This window comes from Excalfactoria chinensis, chromosome 10 (genome assembly GCF_039878825.1).
Source record: "Excalfactoria chinensis isolate bCotChi1 chromosome 10, bCotChi1.hap2, whole genome shotgun sequence".
Classification (NCBI taxonomy): Eukaryota; Metazoa; Chordata; class Aves; order Galliformes; family Phasianidae; genus Excalfactoria; species Excalfactoria chinensis.
Genome location: NC_092834.1, coordinates 5672334 through 5692518, shown reverse-complemented (window position 1 = coordinate 5692518; position 20185 = coordinate 5672334). Strand labels below are relative to the sequence as shown.

At 43.9% G+C, this 20185-nt stretch overlaps 1 protein-coding gene across 6 annotated transcripts in view; it reads left to right on the top strand.

Annotated features, from left to right (window-relative positions):
* Positions 1 to 20185, top strand: part of SLCO3A1 (solute carrier organic anion transporter family member 3A1) — a 126267-nt gene that overhangs the window by 91279 nt on the left and 14803 nt on the right. For 3 of the 6 annotated variants that reach the window (XR_011904869.1, XR_011904872.1, XR_011904873.1), the window contains exons 8-10: positions 2770 to 2945; positions 5979 to 6043; positions 10877 to 15439. Coding sequence is in view for 1 of the 6 variants with exons in the window: in XM_072345743.1 (XP_072201844.1) it covers positions 2770 to 2945; positions 5979 to 6043; positions 10877 to 11256 (621 nt within the window). In the remaining 5 variants the exon portion in view is untranslated. Of the gene's footprint in view, positions 1 to 2769; positions 2946 to 5978; positions 6044 to 10876; positions 19955 to 20185 lie in introns of those variants that run through there. The other 3 variants (XR_011904870.1, XR_011904871.1, XM_072345743.1) reach the window with 3 other exon arrangements.

The following is a 20185-nucleotide window of genomic DNA, read 5'->3' as shown; positions in this document are numbered from 1 at the left end:
CGCTCTCCCTTCCTCCACTTTTATTCACTCATTCTTTCTTATTTTGCCCTTTCGTCTCCATCCCGGAGTTCTTTTTGTTGCTTTGCATTGTGTATTTCTTTGCAGTAGCGTTTTGAACACAAATTAGTGAAGCAATAGCATCGTCTGGAAAGAGTATTACCAAGAGTTATGGACCAGTTTGGCTATGCAGTGGCTTTGAGGCAAAGCCAAATTTCCAAACCCAGGTTTTAAACCCATAATCCAGGTAATGACCTGTCTAGCGGGTCTTGTGAATGGTATATGCTTGTGATGAGCCAAGGGTTGCTTTTTACTGAGACATAAAATTCTCTGAATGCTTTATTTAACTTTACTGCCTTGGACGTTTCTGACTGCTTCTCTCCATTTCTCCTCTGTGAACAATTTCTAAAAGCGGTTTGTAGCTCAGTTAGTTGTTTCTTTTTCATTTGTGCTCTCTTCTTGAGCTGGTTCCAGGGGTGCACCTATCCAGAAAGCTTTATGAGTGTCAGTGCTGATAGCCAGAGCTCTGGCACCCACCAGAAAATCTCTTCTGGGTCATGCCCATAATTGACCCATGCATGCAAAGCCTGTACTTCTTGTACTGCTTTTCTTAACCTCCCCTTAGGCTGGAGGTGCGTGCTTTCCAGCCTGGCATTACAATGCTGGCATCTCAGGGCTTTGCAGGGAAGTAGCAGCTTGTCCCTTTCCTATCATCAGAGCCAGGGTTTAAAAATTAGATGATTGAAAACACGGGAAATTCGTGTAGTTAATTAACCCAAATGTAGGATGCAAACTGCATTTGTGCAGCTTCACATGCCCGCAAAAGATCTGCTGGGCAGTGGAAGCCTGAAAACCTGTGATTGAATGGGGAGGGAGGGGAGTGGGTGCAGAGAAAGGAATTTCTAATAATTTGGCATGGGTAACAAAAAGTTGCTTCTCCACGGGGTGAAGGTAAAAGTCCACCTTTGATGTTGCCTTGTTTGATCTCAGGGAGTTGTGTAGCACATCAGTAATAAAAGATCAAAGATCTCCCAAGTAAGGATGAGGCACAGCACAAAGCAAGCAGATGTAGTTGGTACAAACTACTTGCATTGCTTTGGGACACCACTTGGGTGCAAAGTGTTTGAAAAAATGGGTGGAGGGGCAAAGTGTCAGGGTCCAGCAACATGGCCTGTTATAGCAAGTATGAGGTTATGTCAGTGGGAGGAGGACGCACCCCATTGTTGCCAAGGTACTTTTTTCCCCTCAATGAGAGCTTGCTGGAAATAAGCAGCCACTTCTTCATCTTTGCTCTGATGGAAATTTAATCCCAGGATATTTTCAGCACAGCTGTGCCTTTAGTTGGGTTTTAATCTGCTGGGCCATGTCCTTGCTGGTTGGTTACCGGCAGCGCGCTGCAGTAAGAACCAGGAGTTACAATGCTGCACTGCTGTCACTGCACAAACACTACTGCGGTGCTGCTAATTGCCACCAGCTCGAAGCCTTCAGGTGGCAGCTTCTAACTCACAGCACAGGAGTTTGTTATTTTAATGAGTGTTTGCCAGCTAGAAAGGCACCTGCATGTCTCCTCCAGCTTTCCTGGAGTTCTCCACTGCGGTCTCTCTTGCCCGCTATGCAGTTGTGTGGAAGAAAATCATTTGACTCCTACACAGAAGAAAGAGATCAGTGTCAGGAAGGCTAGAGCACTGTCCCCATGGCTCCTTTGCTTTTGAGGCAGCGAACCAGAAAGTGTGCTTTTGTACAGTCCTAAGGGGACCCCGATAGAAAAGCAAAGGTACTTCTACTTTGATGTGGTGGAGGGGACGGGGAGGGGATTTGGCTGTTTTTCTGTATGTTTTACTTTATGGCATTACTTCTCTTACAAACATGTGACCTGCAAACCCAGCAGCCCAATGAAGGCAAGCCATGAATCATTTATGATCGTTTCATTCTGTATTCATTAAGGGATTTCTTGGTAGTATTGTGCTCCTTAATTGCATCGACATCCCCCGCTCAGAAATTCAGGAGGGTGAGCTGGAAAATAAGAAAAAACCTAAATCTATGACTGGCAAACAAAGCTTCTTTTCACACTCTGCACTTGCTGAAGACATCAAAGAAAAATGCAGTTATTTCTCCCTCCTTCTGATCACATATTGATAAAGTTTGTCTTGCCCGACTTCAGCTTTTGCCTCTACAAAAAATCCCTGTGAACCAGATGTCATTTGTTAGCACTGGAGTGCTCCTGAGTTCAGCAGTGTCTGTGGCACTAAGCTGAAATAATCAGCCCGTGGTGGTCCACTGCATCTCTTATGGCTGTCCCCTTCCCAGCATTCAGGGTGCTGGAATCAGGCACTGAACCCACAGCCGGGAGCAGGGCTGTAGACTTAACTGGTGTTAATGTACTTCAGTTTAATTGCAAGAGCCGAGAAGACAGAGGTAAAGTGGAAAGTAATTAGAACCATAATTTGGGGTTCTTTTGTGTCCCGGGGACACAAATCGTTCTTTATTCTTCTCCGAAGGAGTATAACTTGGTAATAATTTTGTCGCAGTGACATTTATGGGAGAGACTTGAAAGGAGCAGAAGAAAGAAACAAGCCAAGGGACGGTGTTTCCTTGCTGGTTGCATGCATCAGAGCTGACATGCTCCTGAAACCCTTCCCAAGCTCCCCTCAAATAAGCACTTAGGAGTGACTTAATTAACTGTGGGAGGGCTCAGAGTGCCTGTGGCATTACAGAGGGTGAGCAATGGGGTTGTGGCTCTTGCTTTCCCTGAATCCCAGTGCTCCTCTGCAGAACCTCAGCGGCTGTTCCTGCCTCAGCTCAGTCCCTGCTGAAAATGCCACCGTCGTTCCTGGAAAATGCCCCAGTCCTGGCTGTGAAGAGGCCTTCTTGACATTCCTCTGCGTGATGTGTGTCTGCAGCATGATCGGGGCCATGGCGCAGACGCCGTCGGTCATCATCCTCATCAGGTAACCCTGTGGCTCACCTTGGGTCTGCTCTCAGGGGGAATGGGGTCGTGGATGGTGGCATCCATGCTGTGTCCCACCAGTGCGTTCAGTACTGGGAATGAAGGGATAGCTTGCGTAGAGTGCTGGGAAAAAGGGATCGTGGGGAGGGAGATGCGGATGTGCAGCAGAATGTGGGCGTTACAGTTGCATCAGCAAAGTGGCAGTAGTGCAGCTCTATGTTCGCAGCAGGTAAGGGCTTAATAAGATACCTGTAGAAATAGCCTGGAGATCTTAGAAACCACGGAAAAATGAAAGGCTGTTGCAGAAGTGAGCATTGGTCAGAACCCCCCTGGCTTGAGTTTAAGTTCTCTCATCCTGGACCAAGTCCAAGAACAAAAGGAACTTGAAATTGCGAAGGGCGTCTCAGAGTAGAGCCGATATGAATAGCTGAAGTAGCTCATTCAAATATCTGACCTTGTGTTATTTCCAGACACATGGAACACTTCCCCCTATGATCTAAGCATTATACCTAAGTCCACGTTTATCCAGAATTACTTATCTGTCCGGGCTGTCACTTTCTGCGAATAATAACCAGAGGCATAAATAGCAGATCCATTCTGCAGCCTGGAAAATTCCAATAAAGTCCAATCAATAAGGTTTGTATTAGAAGCACACTCTTCAGTGGATCTTGGACAGAACGGCTCTGTGAGGGCATGTCTCCCTGCAGGATACAAAATGAGATATTCCACCTACTAGTTCTTTTCTCTCTTTGCATCTACGGTAGCTAAAGGGAAATCAAATTTCTTGTGATAAATATTGTGGCAAAAGCAATCTGAAGTTTGAAGGGTTCTTTGTTCAAGGGAGCTGCCAGCACCTGTAGGATCCTGAATGGAGTTGTCTTCATGTCGGCTCCAAATGAGATAAGCCAGTCAGCCGCCAAGAAGGAGAATACAAGCAAAGAAAAAAAGGAAAGGAACATTAAACATACTCATCTCTCACTTCTGGGAAATAAACAGTTCACCCATACAAAATAGCAACTACGTTCCTATCGGAGTTTGAGTTTTTAGCTACTAAAATCCATGGGAAAGAGCTGTTCACTACTTACAACCTCATGTTCTCTGCAGTTTTGGGTAAAGCATTGCTGAAAGGAGGTGTTGGTATTGGTATTCATGGTGTCTCTGGCATCATCCAGTGGTGTCATCCACTTCCTGTGGTTAATTTAAGAATGAACCGGGCCAGTATGAGTTACACTGGGACCAGTAGCTTTGGCATGTAACTCAGATGGTCACTCAAAGAGAACTGAAGTTTTGGTCTGGAAACAATTCTGTTGGATTTAACTGTTTGCCTGAAGATGGGGCTATATAGGAGAGTCACTTGGAGGGGGGCTGGAGAGTGTCTAGAAGGAAAATAAAAGTATAAATGGGTTTGTCTTCCGCTCCTCAAAGCCTTCTGATATTGCTTGTCCAGCATCTAAAGGGAAGCAGGTACCATTAGGGCAGGAATCAGTGCAAGTCCATACCCTGAAGAATCTGGGCATTTGGTGTGAGGTTTGTTTCCTTCAGTGTCTGTTAATTAGATGTCTTGTCTAAGAAAGTCATTAGTTCACTGTTGTAGGCAGTAAAGAAAAGATAGTGTCTCCAGGTGGCAAATGTTACTTCACCCTGAGGTATAAGGATGGACTTCAGTCTTAAATACAACAGAAGTGGACAAATGAACACCACTGTTAATTAAAAACCCACTGTGAATTTTTCAAATGATTATCAATTTTTTCCATAAAATAAACTTTGATACCCTTTTCATTTCCCACTCTGCTGTAGAATCCTATTTGAGCCAAGCCATTAACTACTTGAGCATTTTTCCAAGGGTAGATTCTTCATGGCATTAAGTCTTTCTATCCAGCCTGGGTAGCTCTATTAAAACACAGCCAGAGATTTGGGCTTCATGCAGGACTCACGATGTCATGTCACATGGCCTGCGTAATGCACAAGGTAAAGGCAGGTGATCAGAATGGTCTTTTCTTAATTTAAAACCAATTGCCCTTTCTGGCTATTTTATCAGCGTTGTCGGGATTTCCCCCCAATATATAAGCAGCCACATGGGGATCACTATCTGTTTTCCAAGCCTTTGTAACCAGTGGGACATAAAATGCTATTATAAGACTTAAAACCAAATTAATGGTTTCTGAAATGCCAAAGGCTTCTCAGAATCTCCCTCAAGAGAATACCTTTAGCCAGTAGCATCCTTGAAGCTAAGTGAATTAGAAAGCCATGAATTATTTTTTAATGCACCTTTGAAGGCTAATACTAATGCGATAAACTGGGTTCTGTCCACAGCAAAAGGCAGGGCAGCAGTTGTTTTTCCCAGTATAAGACAAATTCCATGAAAACTCATTTCCTTGAGCATATCCCCAACTGGGAGGCTTGATCCAGCAGTTCTACTGAACACTTTGGTCCATCATCTTCCTTTCCACCCCTATTCCTTGTAGTCTGAGAAGCCTCAGGACAAGTTTTCTCTCCTCTGGTTGGATGTGAGGAAAAATTGCTTGTCAGAAGGAGTGGTCAAGCATTGGCACAGTCTGCCCATGGACGTGGTGGAGTTACCATCCCTGAAGGTGTTCAAGAACCATCTAGGTGTGGCACTGGGGGATGTGGTTATGGGCATGGTGGGGATGGGTTGGTGGTTGGACTGGGTGATCTTACTGATCTTTTCCAACCCTCGTGATTCTGTGATTCTAGATGATACAAATTCTCGACATCTGGAGCCTTAAAAGCACAATGGGGTAAATGCTGGGATGAGAATTTTCCCCATCCAACAGTGAGACAAGCTACAGTTGTTAATGACTTAGCTAAATTCCTGCACCTATCACATGGCCACCACTGCAATTACTTTTGAGGCTGTAGGCGGTTCAGGCAAAGGAAGAAGAAAAGCCACATTAATGACTTTTTGAAGAGCTGGTGGTGGCATCCTGGCTGACAGCACGGGATTGCCATGGGGTGTGTTAATGAAAGCAGAACAATAAGAATCGATTTCACTCTCTCCCTCTTCTCCCTACAGAACCGTGAGCCCCGAACTCAAGTCTTATGCTCTGGGGGTGCTTTTCCTGCTTCTCCGTTTGCTGGGTAGGTACAAAGATGTCTCGTCTTTCTCCCCAGCCCTTTCCTCTCTCACAGAAAACACTGTTTTTAATATTCAAGAGTTGATTTCTACTTCATGCATACTTATTTGACATCAGAAATTGTAGTTGTCATGGGTGGGATCTGATGCAGTGGGGTCCAAGACCTCCCTATGAAGAATATGGCATCCAGATTCCCAAAGGCACTTTTGCTGCCATTTGAATTGTGCTAATGGAAGAAAATGTGGTGTTGCATGAGAAATGACCATTTCTGCCATGCACCCACGCAGCCAGCTCTCTCCTATAGCTATTAATGTGTCAGCAGCTTGCACAATTACTGATTGTATTGCGTATGGCTGAAGTAGAGGAACACGTATTTTTCTCCTCATTTGAGGGACAGGACCTGTGTTACATATGGTGTGTTTGTCCCTTCTTTCTGGTGTCTCAGAAAGGAAGGCAGTAAAATGAGGCAGGCAAAGTCCTTGTACTCTCCTGTGGGTTAATATCCCATTAAAATGCATATGGCTGTTCCTTCCTCTGGGCCAGTATGTGTTTCTCGTGTGTGAATAAAAAGGAGCACACTGGGCATTTGTTTGCCTGCTTATTATATTTCTAGGTGGATTTTTTTTTTCTCCCTTTAAAGAGATGGCTTTTATTTTACAACCCCAATATTTCAGCTCATTATCTCAGTGACCCATCCTTGTGTGGGTGCACATGGTTTCTGTGTGTCTTGGAGGTGGGATTTACTTCTTTTATAGGGCTTCTGTGGCAGAGCACAGGCAGCGCCTTCTCTACTTGACCCCCAGTCACAAAGGGTTGAGTTAAATGCCATCTTCTAGGCTATAGCAAAGCTCTAGGAAGTAGGGGACCAAAAATCCCCTGGTACCACTCATTGCCTTGAGTAAATGCTTTATTATTTTTAGTAACAACTCATTCCCAATGAGCTGAAAGGGAAATGGTGGTCCCAGACCAGTTTACATTAAAGCCAATTAGATTTACACTGCTCTTGGTAAAGTAGCTGCAGTCATACAGAAAGCTCCATCAAGCAATTGCACCAAGAGCATCAGAGAAGTCAAAGGGAAGCGTCTGGGTTGGTTTGGCTCTGGTTCAAGCCTTGCAAAGACAGCATTTTCCTGTGCTATTGGTGCTGCTCTCAGGTTTTGGCCTGTCTGCAGCTCTTGCTGGCTGAATGTGTGGTGTCATCAGGCAAGTCTGCAAGGAGGGTATTACAGACTGTTGTTTCTGAAGGAAAAGGTACTTAAGGGGGAAGATTTTCTCTCTTTCCTATTCCTTTTGAAAGAGAGAAATCTTCTGAGATAGCAGTATCTTCAATTCCACTAAAACTGAGCTCAGACATGTATACTGAAGATGAATAGATCTTCATTTTCTTCCAGTAAAGAAGCCATAGAAAGAATTCAAACTCAAATCTTTATGTGTTGCTCTGCCACTAAGGAATTCCCTTGAAATAAGAGAAAACATCCCACAGAATATCAGCAATGTAGCTAGAGCCCATAGAAAATGAAGAGAAAGGTGCTTTTCAAGATAAGCCAGGGTATCCAAATCTTGCCCTTAACAATCTGACTAGCTTTACTGATATATTTTAAAAGCTTTTCAGTTCACCTTTAGCTTTGACTTAAGAAGTGAGTGATAATAGCTGCTTCTTGAATCAAAGGAGTGTATTAAATATACGTGGTATGAGACCCAGAGGTGCAATCGGAGCTAATAGATTTCAGTAAGACAGAAGCAGCTTTTTTCTACAGCCCTGCAGTTTCTGCAATGATATATATATATATATGCATATATATATATAGCAGAATTTTTTTGCAGCACTTTGCAATAAGAGTTAAAGCATGATTGAATCTCTTCAATATTCACTGTAATAACATGAAACACAGCTGAACTCTCCCGGTATCCTCCTGGACATATTATCTCATTCCACAGGAATTCTGCTGTGAGAGAGCAGCATAACATTGTCTTCATATAAATGTACAATAGCAGTTTCTCAGTGTAAAGTGATGTGGTTGGAGCCAAAGCTTTTCAGAAGCAGCAGCTGCTACACAGGGGACTCTGCTTGGGAAGTTCTCTCCCTATAACATATTGTGTATGGAAAGAATTTTAAGAGATCCTGGATGCATCCTTTATGAATGGTGCTCATGGTGCATCGTGACGTAGCCCCCATCTACCAGAGGCCTCCTTTGTTTCTTCTCTAAGCCAACGTGGTTTGCTTGTCTTCCCCAGCATGACAAAAATGCAATGCTTCACTTGGAAGAACTTCCCAGTCTGCCGTGCAGCCCCACACCTCCCATGCCTCGGAGGTACTGGGTCGCTCCTGGGAGTCTCTTCCTCTTCCCTGATTGAAATGACCTGTAACACTGATAGCTAAAAAGAAGTCCTTTGTCTATTTTTTTTTAAGGTTTCTACACCTCTGCTTGCATCCAAATAGGTGTTCCTCTGGAGTTCAATTAAGTGTTATAAAGAGCAGTTTCCAAGCCAAATTATAAATATAAATATATGTTTCAGGCTGGATATTAGGAAAAATTTCTTCTCAGAAAGAGTAGTGATGCAGTGGCACAAACTGCCCAGGGAGGTGGTGGAGTCACTGTCCATGGAGGTGATCAAGAACCGTGGGGATGCGGCACTGAGAGACATGGTCAGTGGGCATGGTGGGGGTGGATCAGTGGTTGGACTGGGTGACCCTAGTGGTCTTTTCCAACCTTTATGATTCTAAGGTATTGAAAACATGGAAACCCAGCTCAAGCTGGAATGGGAATGATGGCTATTTCTGAAGTCCAGCCTACACATCTCCAAAGCTTTGCATCAGCTTCTCTCAGTATACTAACAAGTATGGACTCTCATCTCAAAATTATGGTCCAAATGGAGCCTTCCCTTAGTCCAGAAATTGTGCAGCTGCTCTTTCCTTGCCCGCTCCCACATCTGGATGTTAGCTCATAGGTAGGTGGCATCTGGAGGCAGCACAGCACCAGGCACACAAACTGCACTCAGCAGCACAGTCTCTTTGCCTGTTTGTGGTAGGAGTCTGGCTGAATTTTTGAATGCTGAGTTGAGTGTGCAGTTGTCCACAGGTCTCAAAGACAGACATCTTTTAACTCAGAAGCAAATCTAGCTCAGCCTAGACTTTCCCGTCACTGCAGTGATAAACAGGGAGCTGGCACTGACATTGTTTCCAGAACATAACTGGGTTTTAGATGTGATGACTGGAACTCGTGTTTCTAACAAACACATTGTCTTGTTTTTGTATCATCTATTCTTATTTACTAGTCATGGTTCACATGTGTACCAGAAGCCTGTATAGCTTTTCTTTACTCCTGTACTTACTGGTGTACAAGGAAGATCAAACATAACCTGCAGAGCTCTAGTCATCCACAAAATAAAAGATCTCAGTTACCACAGGGAACAGTGACTACAACCAATTTATTTGTAGTCTTAGGATATATGTCATGAGCATCATTATTTTGTTCATGATGAGCTGGAGGAAGGCATCATATTTAAGCCTGAAAATACAGGCTAATGATGAAATTGGATCCAAGATTAAATGCTTGCCTGTCTGAAAAGTGCAGTCCTTGTGTCTACGTGCCTACATGTGTATTTATAGTCACAGCACCTACAGATGGAGTGATGCTGTCAGTGCCCAATCTGGGAGAGCTTGTGCCCACCTGCTGTTCAGTTCTCATAGATAGGGTGTTCTCCTTTGCTTGCTGTCTTAGCATGCAGCAGTGAGCTTTTGGGGTTTTGTTTCTTGTTCCCTAGGGCTTGTCCACTTCCAGCCTACCCTTAGAAATATAGCAGCAGAAGGGAAAAATTACGTAGAACATGCATGTTTTCTTCTGAATGCTCTGTCTCAGGGAGGTGGTTGAGTCACCATCCCTTCTTGGAGATGTTCAAGAGTCATGGAGATGTGGCACAGACGGATGTGGTTTGTTGGGTATGGTGGGGATGGGGTGGTGGTTGGACTAGACGATATTAGTTCTTTTCCAGCTTTAATAATTCTGTGATTCTATGCTCAGTGCCTGGTGCTGACTGGGGAGTGCACAGCTGGGTGTGCATGACATAATCACTGTTGGGGCAGTTTGAAATGGGGGAGCTTCTATAGCAATCTCACTGGATAGGAAAAAATAGAGAGGAAAAATGTCGCATTTGTTGGTTAAAAGGGGTTGGAGTGATTGCTCTGCTTTTAGATTGCAGCTCTGGTGCAGAATGAGACATGCTCATCAACAGTTAGCTGCAGTGGCTGTAGGAGAATCCTGCTGTGATATTTCATTTAATGGCATGCTGAAATTTTCCCTTCTTTTCATATTTAATCATTGCAATCCATTGCAGGCTGTGGCTTTTCCTTAGATCAGGAGAAAGCCTGCTCCTGTGTCAGGGAAAGGCCCAAAACTGGGTCTTGATGCCCCAGCTGATTCCAGACTGAACTGGAGTCTGTGACATCCTTCAAGCGAACACCCCAGAGTGCAGAATTACCAGCGTCTAAACAGAGAGCAGTCTACAAAGCCATCCTTCTCCTTTTTCATTTACCCCTCTGCGTAGTCTCATTAGGCAAACCAGAAGCTTAATGAAAGGCACTTAAACTTGAGTAAAATCCTACCTGCATTTGGGATATCAGCAGGAATCTCTTCCACAGACATTGACTCCAAGCTAAAAACTCATATCCGCACACTTTGTTTAGGTTGATTTAGAGCTAAAAAAATTAGCAAGTCCCAGGCTCCATCTGGGACCATTAACCTCGCTAAGTGCTCTCGCTTTCCGTTCAGTGCAATCACGTCCTCTCTCTTCATCATAAAGATCATAAAAGCATGATTTGTCTCTCTTATTTTGACAGGTTTTATTCCACCTCCGTTGATCTTTGGGGCTGGAATTGACTCCACGTGTCTGTTCTGGAGCACGTTCTGCGGCGAGCAAGGAGCCTGCGCGCTGTATGACAACGTGGTCTATAGATACCTGTATGTTAGTATTGCCATAGCCCTCAAGTCTTTTGCATTCATCCTGTATACAACCACCTGGCAGTGCTTGAGGAAAAACTATAAAAGATACATCAAGAACCACGAAGGTGGTCTCAGCACTAGTGAGTTTTTTGCCTCTACTCTCACCTTAGACAATCTGGGGCGGGACTCAGTGCCCCAAAACCAACCACATAGGACAAAATTTATCTATAACCTTGAAGATCATGAGTGGTGTGAAAATATGGAGTCTGTTTTATAGTGACTGTGGAGGGATGGACTATATCAATAATCTGAGGGTCCTTTTTAATAATAATAAGAAGAGAGAATGAAGAAACAAAATTACAGAACAACAATGGCAACACAGGAAACTTTTGTCTTTTTCTCAAAGTCAAACCCAGCCGGGATTCTTGAGAACGACATCATACAATGGGATCACTTGTGATATCCTGCGGGGTGATGGAGAAAGCAGGGAGCTACCAGCCCCTTTGGTGACAGTACGGGCTTCCAAAATGGGAGTCGCCAAAGGGCATCTGCAGAGGTTTGTTGGAGAGCTCGGCCAATAGAAAGCCTTGGGCATGAGGTGTGGAGGAAGCGAGATGATGATGGCAATGCTGGAAGAAGTGATTGCAGCCCCAGGGGTCATAGAATGGGCTGAAGGGTCCGCCCTTCAAACCTGGGTGCTGCTCAAACCTGCTCTGTGATGGTTGCCCTGACACCAGCCATGAGTCCACGATAAACACCTTGAAAGCTGCTGGAAAGCTTCCAGGTAGCGAGCAGTGCTGTCCCAGTACCCGAGTCCTTCCAGCCGAGGCGTGTTCGCAGATCGCAGCTTTTGGGTTGTCGCTGAATAGCTATGCTCAGATCTTTCAAACCCAGTAAAGTCGGAGATGTTTGCTCACACTTGCCAAATGTGCTGTCATTTCTAAAAGAGGGATGAAGTCCAAATATTTGTCTTGTGTAATCCTCTAATTTTTTGAAGTTATTTTCAGATCTATGTTAACCCTTAAATGGCTGACACTTTTCCATTGGGAGGACTTGCGTTAGTTTGGGGGAGGATCCTGTTTAATAACGTGACTCAAGGGGTTTGTTTAATCCTCTGCATTTTTTATCCATACGCCTTCATTCTAATATGCTACCAAGCCAATGAAGACACATAATATGTTTTTAAAAAAGAGAACGAACGCACTGTGTCTCTATAAAAACAGTTGGAGAATTATAGATAATATGATGATTTACATAATATAGTTTTTTCATATTCTATGTGACTCAGTGAATACATATATATGAAGGGAGAAACTGTTTATGTTCTCTCCTGTTTTTAAAGATATATATATATATATATATAATTTGCAATCTAGAAATTGTGTGGTGGATGTTTTCTTTAAAGTACACGTGTGTGTGTATGTGTGTATGTACCAGGTGAGAGGGACGCTGACCTTAATCTTCACAACGGTTATTTTTCTCACTTGAGAAATTCCACTCACTTCCATGGAAGCCATGTGAGGAAAGCAGAATAATCTCCCCTCCCAGAGACCGCGTTTTGCCCTGAGATGTGCAAAGTGTGTTCCTCTGGAAGGCTGGGTTACGGGAGCAGAGGCTGGCCAGCTCTGAGCACCTCTGAAATGTTTGTTCACATCCTCAGGAGGTACCCATGCAGAACAGATTTGGCTTTGCCTTTGCAATGCAGTCTTATCCAAGACTGTGGAAATCAAGGGGAAGCTTTGAACTGATTTCAAGAAGCCATCAGGTCAGGCTTATTTTGCATGTATATTTTTATTTTCCAAAACATTCCTTTTGGGAAGCAATACTAAGTGATTGTGTTTGATGAGTTTTCCCTGGCCAGAAATGGAAACCAGACCCGTTTCCACCAGAGTAAATGTCAGAAGGGTTTTAAGGGTCAGCATCATAATCAGAAAACTCCTTTTTTTGTTCTTGTTTGTATTTTGAAGCGGTTTTGAATGTACAGGTGTTTAGAGAAATATGCCAGCATGTTGATCCGAATGCTGGGCATCACTTCCATGCAGCTGATGTGCTGATCTGCCCCTGTTCCTCACCCATTGCTGGCAGTTACAGGGGCTGATAACCTACTATTCATTTTTAGCAGACCTTGCTCTTGTCTGGGTATTTACACACGGGTGTGGGGCATCAGGCTGCTTCCACATGATTTGCTTCATAAACGTGTTTGTGATTTATACATAGCAGTACAAGTTCAGCAACAATAAGGGCAAAAAAAGGATGAAATAGGTCTATCAAACAAACTCCACTGTGCCGAATACTAAACAAATGTTGTGTCTGCAGATATTTCTTGTTCTTGGTTTTCAGCCGTGCTAAGAATCACTTGGATAATGGAGGAGCTTAAGGAAAAATAAGCTACAGATCTATGCAGTGCCATTGTTAGGTGTGGAGGTAAATGATGCTTTTAGACCATTAGATTTGTTTAGTATATCCTGTCTGCTAGAATAAGAGCTACTGCATCCATAAAACAATGAATTTCAAAAAGGCACGGGGTGCATAACTGTCTCATAAAATATGTATAATTGTCAAGTGTAAGCCTTTGGAACCATTCTGTACAGTTCTCTTCATTCTCAAAATTTATTACTTAGACTGCTGTCTTTTCAAATGTTAGCTCGTAATGTTGTACTGTACACACACATTACTCAGACTTGAACACAAATGTTGGAGAATGGAACCTTTCTCAAAGCCTGACTGCTTGAAATTCTATAACTCCTTTCGTGATTCCACTTTTTCTCCTATGAAGACCCCGGGTGAAGGAGAATGGCATGGTGGCAGGATGGAAAACAAGCTCCCCGCATTCAAGAGCGGTGGTTTGTCAGTCTACTCCAGAGTCCCCCTTGACTGGAGTTATAGAAACAGGATTCCAGTGCACTCGATGCTTTCAATTTTATTTTTTCCTTTTTTTATTATTCTTTTTTTTATTATTCTTTTTTAAATTTAATCTCTTGGTGTGTGTGGGAGATGCGATTGAATGGAGTTACTTCTGTTATTTTTAAGCTTAACTTAAAATATCTGCACAATTGTTGTTTTATGTCTTTTGTTAATGTGATTTTTTGCAAAGCTCTCTTCCCATCCCACTCTATTTTTTTTCTAGAGATCTATCAGATGCCTGCATTGTTAAGGGCTTTACTGTCATTGCTTTGGTACAGGTTCACAAGGGTTTTATTTTAAAGAAAACATGCAGACCAAAACCTTCATCCATCCCAGCAGGCTCTTTGCTTTTCTGATTTCAAAACCACAAACCAGGTTCGCCTTCAACCCAATCATTCTTTTAGGATGACAAGTGAAGAGTCTCAACCATCCTCCTGCTTCCCAACGTGCAGTGTTGGCCTTCACCTGTGAGCACTTCACTTCCATCCCACAGCTGCCTTAACTGTGTGGCAAACTTGAGAGTGAAGCTGGAGGTAGAGAAGTGTCTGGGAGCAGCAGTGATGCCATGGTCTGAGCACTGCACACTAATTTCATGGATGGAATTTTTTCTCCATGTTCAAGGGCATTAAAACTGAGAGCTTTGTTGAGCCATTGGTCTCAGCAGAAATGTTATTTTGCCATCTCCAAGCACTGTGTTCTCTACATGACTGTCTGCTAAGGGAGGGGATGCTGGAGATGTAACCTACTTGAGAGCCAGCATTATCTGAGGGGTTGCCCAGTTGCCTATGCGTGACTTCAGGTTGGGGTTTCCTTTCTCTTGCATGGATGCCACCTTGCTGTTGCTGCAGTAGAATCAGAAGGGATCCCCAATCAACAGTCGGAGCAGATTACACTCGTATTGGTCCCATTGAGGTTTTTTGTTTGATTTTACATCCTCATTCAACATCAGGATGCATTTTCAGAACCTTTTTTTTTAAATACGTATTGAAACCATTCATTTTTCTATCTTTGTCCAGAATACCTTGGATGTGTAACAGGATCAAAAAGATCATCACTTGAATTATCTAAATAAAGCTTCCCTTCCTTAGGAACTTCTAGTGTATCAAAAGAATGAAGAAGGGCCTCGCACCCCCATACGCTGTGAGATCTCTGAGCTACTGAGTGCTTCCATCATCCATCCCAGCTGGGTCTCACCTTGCTGCGAAGATGAAAAGGGGAAGGTGCAGAAAGGAATCAGTGTCAGTTAGCTGCAGCAGTAATGATTCAGAATTGAACTGATGGGCTACGGACCTTTGCAAAGTGATCAGAGTATTTCCAAATGGCTGAGTGTAGCAGAAGTGCTAAGTCATGGCCTGAAGCACTGATTGAGCACCTGGTGGGAAGGCAGGGCCAACCCAGGGGAGCTCAGGTGCATGCAGTGTAATGCAATGCAATGCAGCTGAGTGACCGGAAGGGCTGGAGCCAGGATCCACCCCTTCCCAGCCCTCATTCAAGGGTTGGCAGTGGAGGTGAAGGGATCTTGCTGAGGATCTCTGCCTGCCTGAGGTGTTCTAAAGGTAAGCAGTTTTTCTTCCTTTGTTTATGTGTCTGTAGCTGCTGCACTGGGCTTGTACTCATTTGCTGTAGTCTAGGGTTGTGCTGCACCTTCTGTCACGTTATGGCATTATGCTGAGATACACTGGCATATTTTCTTGAAATAAGAAACAGCAATAGTGAAGAGTCTGAATGAGATTTGTAATCTTTCCAGTCCTTGTTAGATTTCAGCGTGGCATCCTTAGTTGGTCTTTGCTCATCAGAACTGTTGGAAGTGAGGTACTTAGGATTTACCTTTGTGTGTCCTGTGGGCCCCAAGTTTTCTGAAGATTTGAGCAAGGCTGATGGTGCTGTGATGTTTGTTACATTCTTGATAGGTGGCACAGGGAATTGTCAGCATTAAAAACATATGCAACTACTTTACTGGAGTGATGTCTTAACAGCTTTGGTCCTTTGTTCACGAGGGCCACTCTGCCTTTGGACACAGCCATGCACATCTGTCCCCTTAATTTCATGTGAGCAGTCTTTGCAGGAAGAAACAGATCTATTGCTCTCTCTCTGGATCTGATTAGCTCCTGTGAAGTAAATAGACTTTATGTGTTGGCTAGGGCACCCCTGAACAGAAGCAATAATGTTCTCCTGTTCCCACTCCCAGTAGGAGTTTTTTTCTTATTGAAGTTTGAGCTTACCCTGTTCCCACCATCATGTGCTGCTGTTGTGATTCATTGTTTTTTGTGGCACCAGGAGGCTCCCAGCATTGTTCTTTCAACATAATGCCTTCCTGTCCACTTAGCCTCACCCCACCAGGCAGCCAGGAGATAATTAATTACTGTGATCATAAGCAGCAGATAATTGAGATGGGCAGTGATTAAAGTCTCCAGGAGTTACTGGTATGATGACCCAGCCTCCAGTGCTTCTGGTTAGACCTGCCTGCCCAACCTCTTCAAAACCCACAGTTTGTGGGCATTTCTTCCAAATCAGCCATCAGCTTCTAGCCACAGTGCTTCCTTCCTTTCAGATTGAATGTCATGAAGAAGAGTGGTAATGCATTGGTGCAGGCTGGGCAGGGAGGTGGTGGAATCACTGTCCTTGGAGGTGACCAAGAACCACGGGGAAATGGCTCTGAGTGACTTAGTGAGTATAGGTTGAAAGTATGACTTGATAATTTTAGGGGTCTTTCCCAACCCTTATGATTTTATGATTCCTTCGGTGGTGATGCCTCAGTTCTACCAAGTCACTACTGGCATTTAAATATGCTTAGGATTTGAGCGGGTCTCGGATACTCTCAAAGCATGATAGTTTGTTCTGCTTTGATGCACTAAATCTGTCACTTCTAGGCTGCAAAACATGTTTTCCATCATTCCGTTTAAACTTTTAGCCAGTCTGAGTCTTAATGAAATTACATTGCTGAAAAAAAATATATATTTCAGCAGTTTGTGGACTTCAGGTACTTTATTGACTAGTGATGCCAAGTACAACCTTTTGCTGTTGTCTATTCCTTGAATCCAGAGAAGCAGATGAGGCTCTCTCAAGTCAGGATCAGCGCCAGGGTTTTCTTTGGCAGTGGACCTCTTTAATTTCTGGGTTTCCACTGATATAGGCTATGTGTATCCCTTAGTCCCAAGAGGATATTCAAGGGGAGCCATGAAAGAATCCATTTAGATGGCTGCAAGAGTAGGAGTGTGGGATGTATGTAGTGCATACATAACATTCTGGTTGTCAAAGCCCTGCTTCAGTCTCTATTTATTTGATGGATGGAGTGACTCTAGGGGATATGGTCTTTGGCATGCTATGAGTTTGTGGTGTTTTCCCCGCTTTCAGGATTAACTGCAGGAGAGCAGAGTATCACACCCTAGAAAGGAAAAGATAAGCAGTGCCCTGACAATTTCCAGTTCTGGACTTGCTTTACACGAAGTCAGTGTCTGCACGTGGCAAAAAGCAATAAGGAACTTGTCAAGTCCAACCCAGCAAGTAATTTATAGCAACTTCATAAACGAATTTTTCCTTTTATTTCTTCCTTGTGAGTTGCTGAGAAAAACAAGAAAATGCCTCCGGTGTATTTGCAAGGTCACTTCTGCATATAATCCGTGGTTGGGTTGGGGGTTGAAAAAGCTTTAATATAATTCATACAAATTTGTTCTGTCTGGACATGGAAGTCATGGGGGATGTTTCTAATCCCTGGTTCCCTAGGATGGAATTTTCTTCTCGGTACAAATGTTTTGTTCAGAGGTATGTGATTAAGAATTGAGTGAGATGATTCCTGTTCTCTGCCAGTGGGCAGAGTGCTGCTGGACACACACACACAGCTTTAGGACAGCCAAAGTGCTGGCTTTCAGCTCACCATTCACTCTCCAGGAATATTCTCTCCCAGATGCTTGAGATTCTTTGCCTCTCCAAGTGTTCCTACCAGTTAATGGATTCATTTGAGTAATTACTGAGAGCAAACAGGAGAAGGGGTAGGAACCCAGATGAAAACAAATTGCTGTTCAGGTGAAGCAGAAATCAGGTGGTAGAAATCTTATTTGCAGTGTTAGCACAAATCAGAAGTCCCTCAAGAATCAAGGAGTTGCCTATCACCCAACATATCCTGGTTCTTCCCTATGGAATTGCCCTAAAAGAGTCTTTCCCTGCCACTTATATCTAACTTGGACTTTGAAAATCCTTTTCTTCAGCAGTATGACATCGCACAAAAACCCTTCAGTGTAAACTGCATTGCAGTGCTATGTTGTGCCTCACAACAGTCTGAACTTGAAGGAATGGGTTGGATTAGATGATCTTGGTGATCTTTTTACAACCTTAATAATTAGATGACTCTGAGAGTGACCCCTGTTCTTGGCTCATGATGTTGTCAGTGAGATGGGAGGTGGTGACCCCTCTTGAAGAATCACAGCCGTCTTCTTAAAGCCTTTCACACAGTAGGACCAGGACTGTGCTCTGTTGGTCACAGGTGGCCTACAAGCTGTGCTCACAGGTCTGTAGCTTATCCTACAGCTCCCATTGCCTTCTTGACATTTTCAGCTGTAAGCGTGGTCCTGAGGTTATGCATTAATGTCACTGACAAATAGTATGGTTTGTTAATGGTCTATGACCACCCCAAAGTGTGGGACTCTCCATGTCAGCACACGACAGCAGCTCCCACCATCCATTTTTGGGAAGGAGCCATTATTTCAGAGCAAGGTTCAAAGCAAAAAGAACCGGTGCTGGGATGGGGCAGTATTGCAAGCAAAAGACAGCTCTGGGTGCTCTTTGGTGGGGAGGGGGGTGGGATGGGAGCAGGGGAAGAGCTGTGACCTTTTAAAACCCATAGTGCCTACCACTGCGAATGGAACGCTGTATTGTATTATATTATACGTGATGACCATGTAAATAAAGTACAATAAATGTGGTGTCTGTTAGGATTTTGATACAAGTCAAATGCAGTCTGCAAAAATGCTTTATTTGTTTTTGTTTTTTTTTCCCTGCTGTGTGTTCTTATATTGCATTCTGGGCATTGGATGGTTGGGGTCATGTGAGCTAGCAGTGCATAAATGGCATTAGAGGGGAAAATGTTTACAATAAGGATATTTTCAATTTCCTTTTGCCCTGCACAGGTAAGGCACGAGCGCAGTGTGAAAGCAAGTCAGGGTGGAGGGAGCAGGGCAGGTTAAATGCAGTGAGGAGAGCAGCTCTTGGCTTGAAGTGCTTTGTAAGCAGGAACAGCGCTGCCCAGCCACCTCTCTGCTATATTTCTGATTTCTTTGCTTGTTTTCCTGATGCGGAGCTTGATCAGGAGCATATATGCTTTGTCTGTGAAGCCCCATTACTCACCCTTGAGATCACTCGGCAGCAGCAACAGCTGAGCAAACTAGAGAGCTTAAAATCCAAAGCAGATTGGGAAAGAAGTTCTGCTGTTAACTGAACCAGCTGGCCCTTCTGGGGCTCTGGCAAATGTCAAGGAGCCTGTTGTTGGTTTTTTGGTTTGTTTGGTTGTTGAGGTTTTTTTTGACCAATAAGAATATGAGGAACTTTGTTAGCCCACTCCCCCCTCCATCCTTGTGTTTCTCCATGGTGTAATAATGGGGAACTCAACTCTGCATTTCAGTGAGGCACATCTGCTCCATTCCCTCCAAGTCCTGATGCCTCCCATCACTGGGTTGGTGGTTTCCTCCATCCTCAACAGCTGAGGACTTCTGGCAAGTGCTTGTGGCCAGTGCATGGCTGCCATCCACCATCAGCATGGGGAGGGTGCTTCCATGCTGATGGTCTCATGGGGGTCCAATGGCCTCCATGTCACACCTGGAACATGGAGCTCATCCACACATGGCAGTCAGTCCTTTCTATGGTGCCCAAGGGAGAGCCTTTGCAGTGTGCTGGTCTTACTGCTGGTTTTTAGTAGCCCTTCCAAAATAAACCAGAACCTGGAAAAAGGAAATATTTCACTGCACAATTGATTAAAGGGAAAAAAAAGAGAAAAACCTCAAACTCGATATATTTTTCAGTACTGCATTCTGTATTTTTGCAGCTTATATTTTCCAGATGAGCAGTTTAGGAATATGTGATGTGAAATAACATACTGTAAGTTTGCTGTAAATTGTATTAAAAATACTATTTTCATTCTTCTCCTGTCTCACTGAATGATCTCTTGGTGCTCTGACCGGCTGGGCTGGCACTCTGTTTCTCCCAGGAAGACTTGTTGTAGTGAAGGCAGAGCTGTGGTCTGGGGTTGGAGGTTTGGTACTGAGGTGCAGTTAGATGGGAACAGTGAGAGTGATTTCCCATCTGTGGGATAA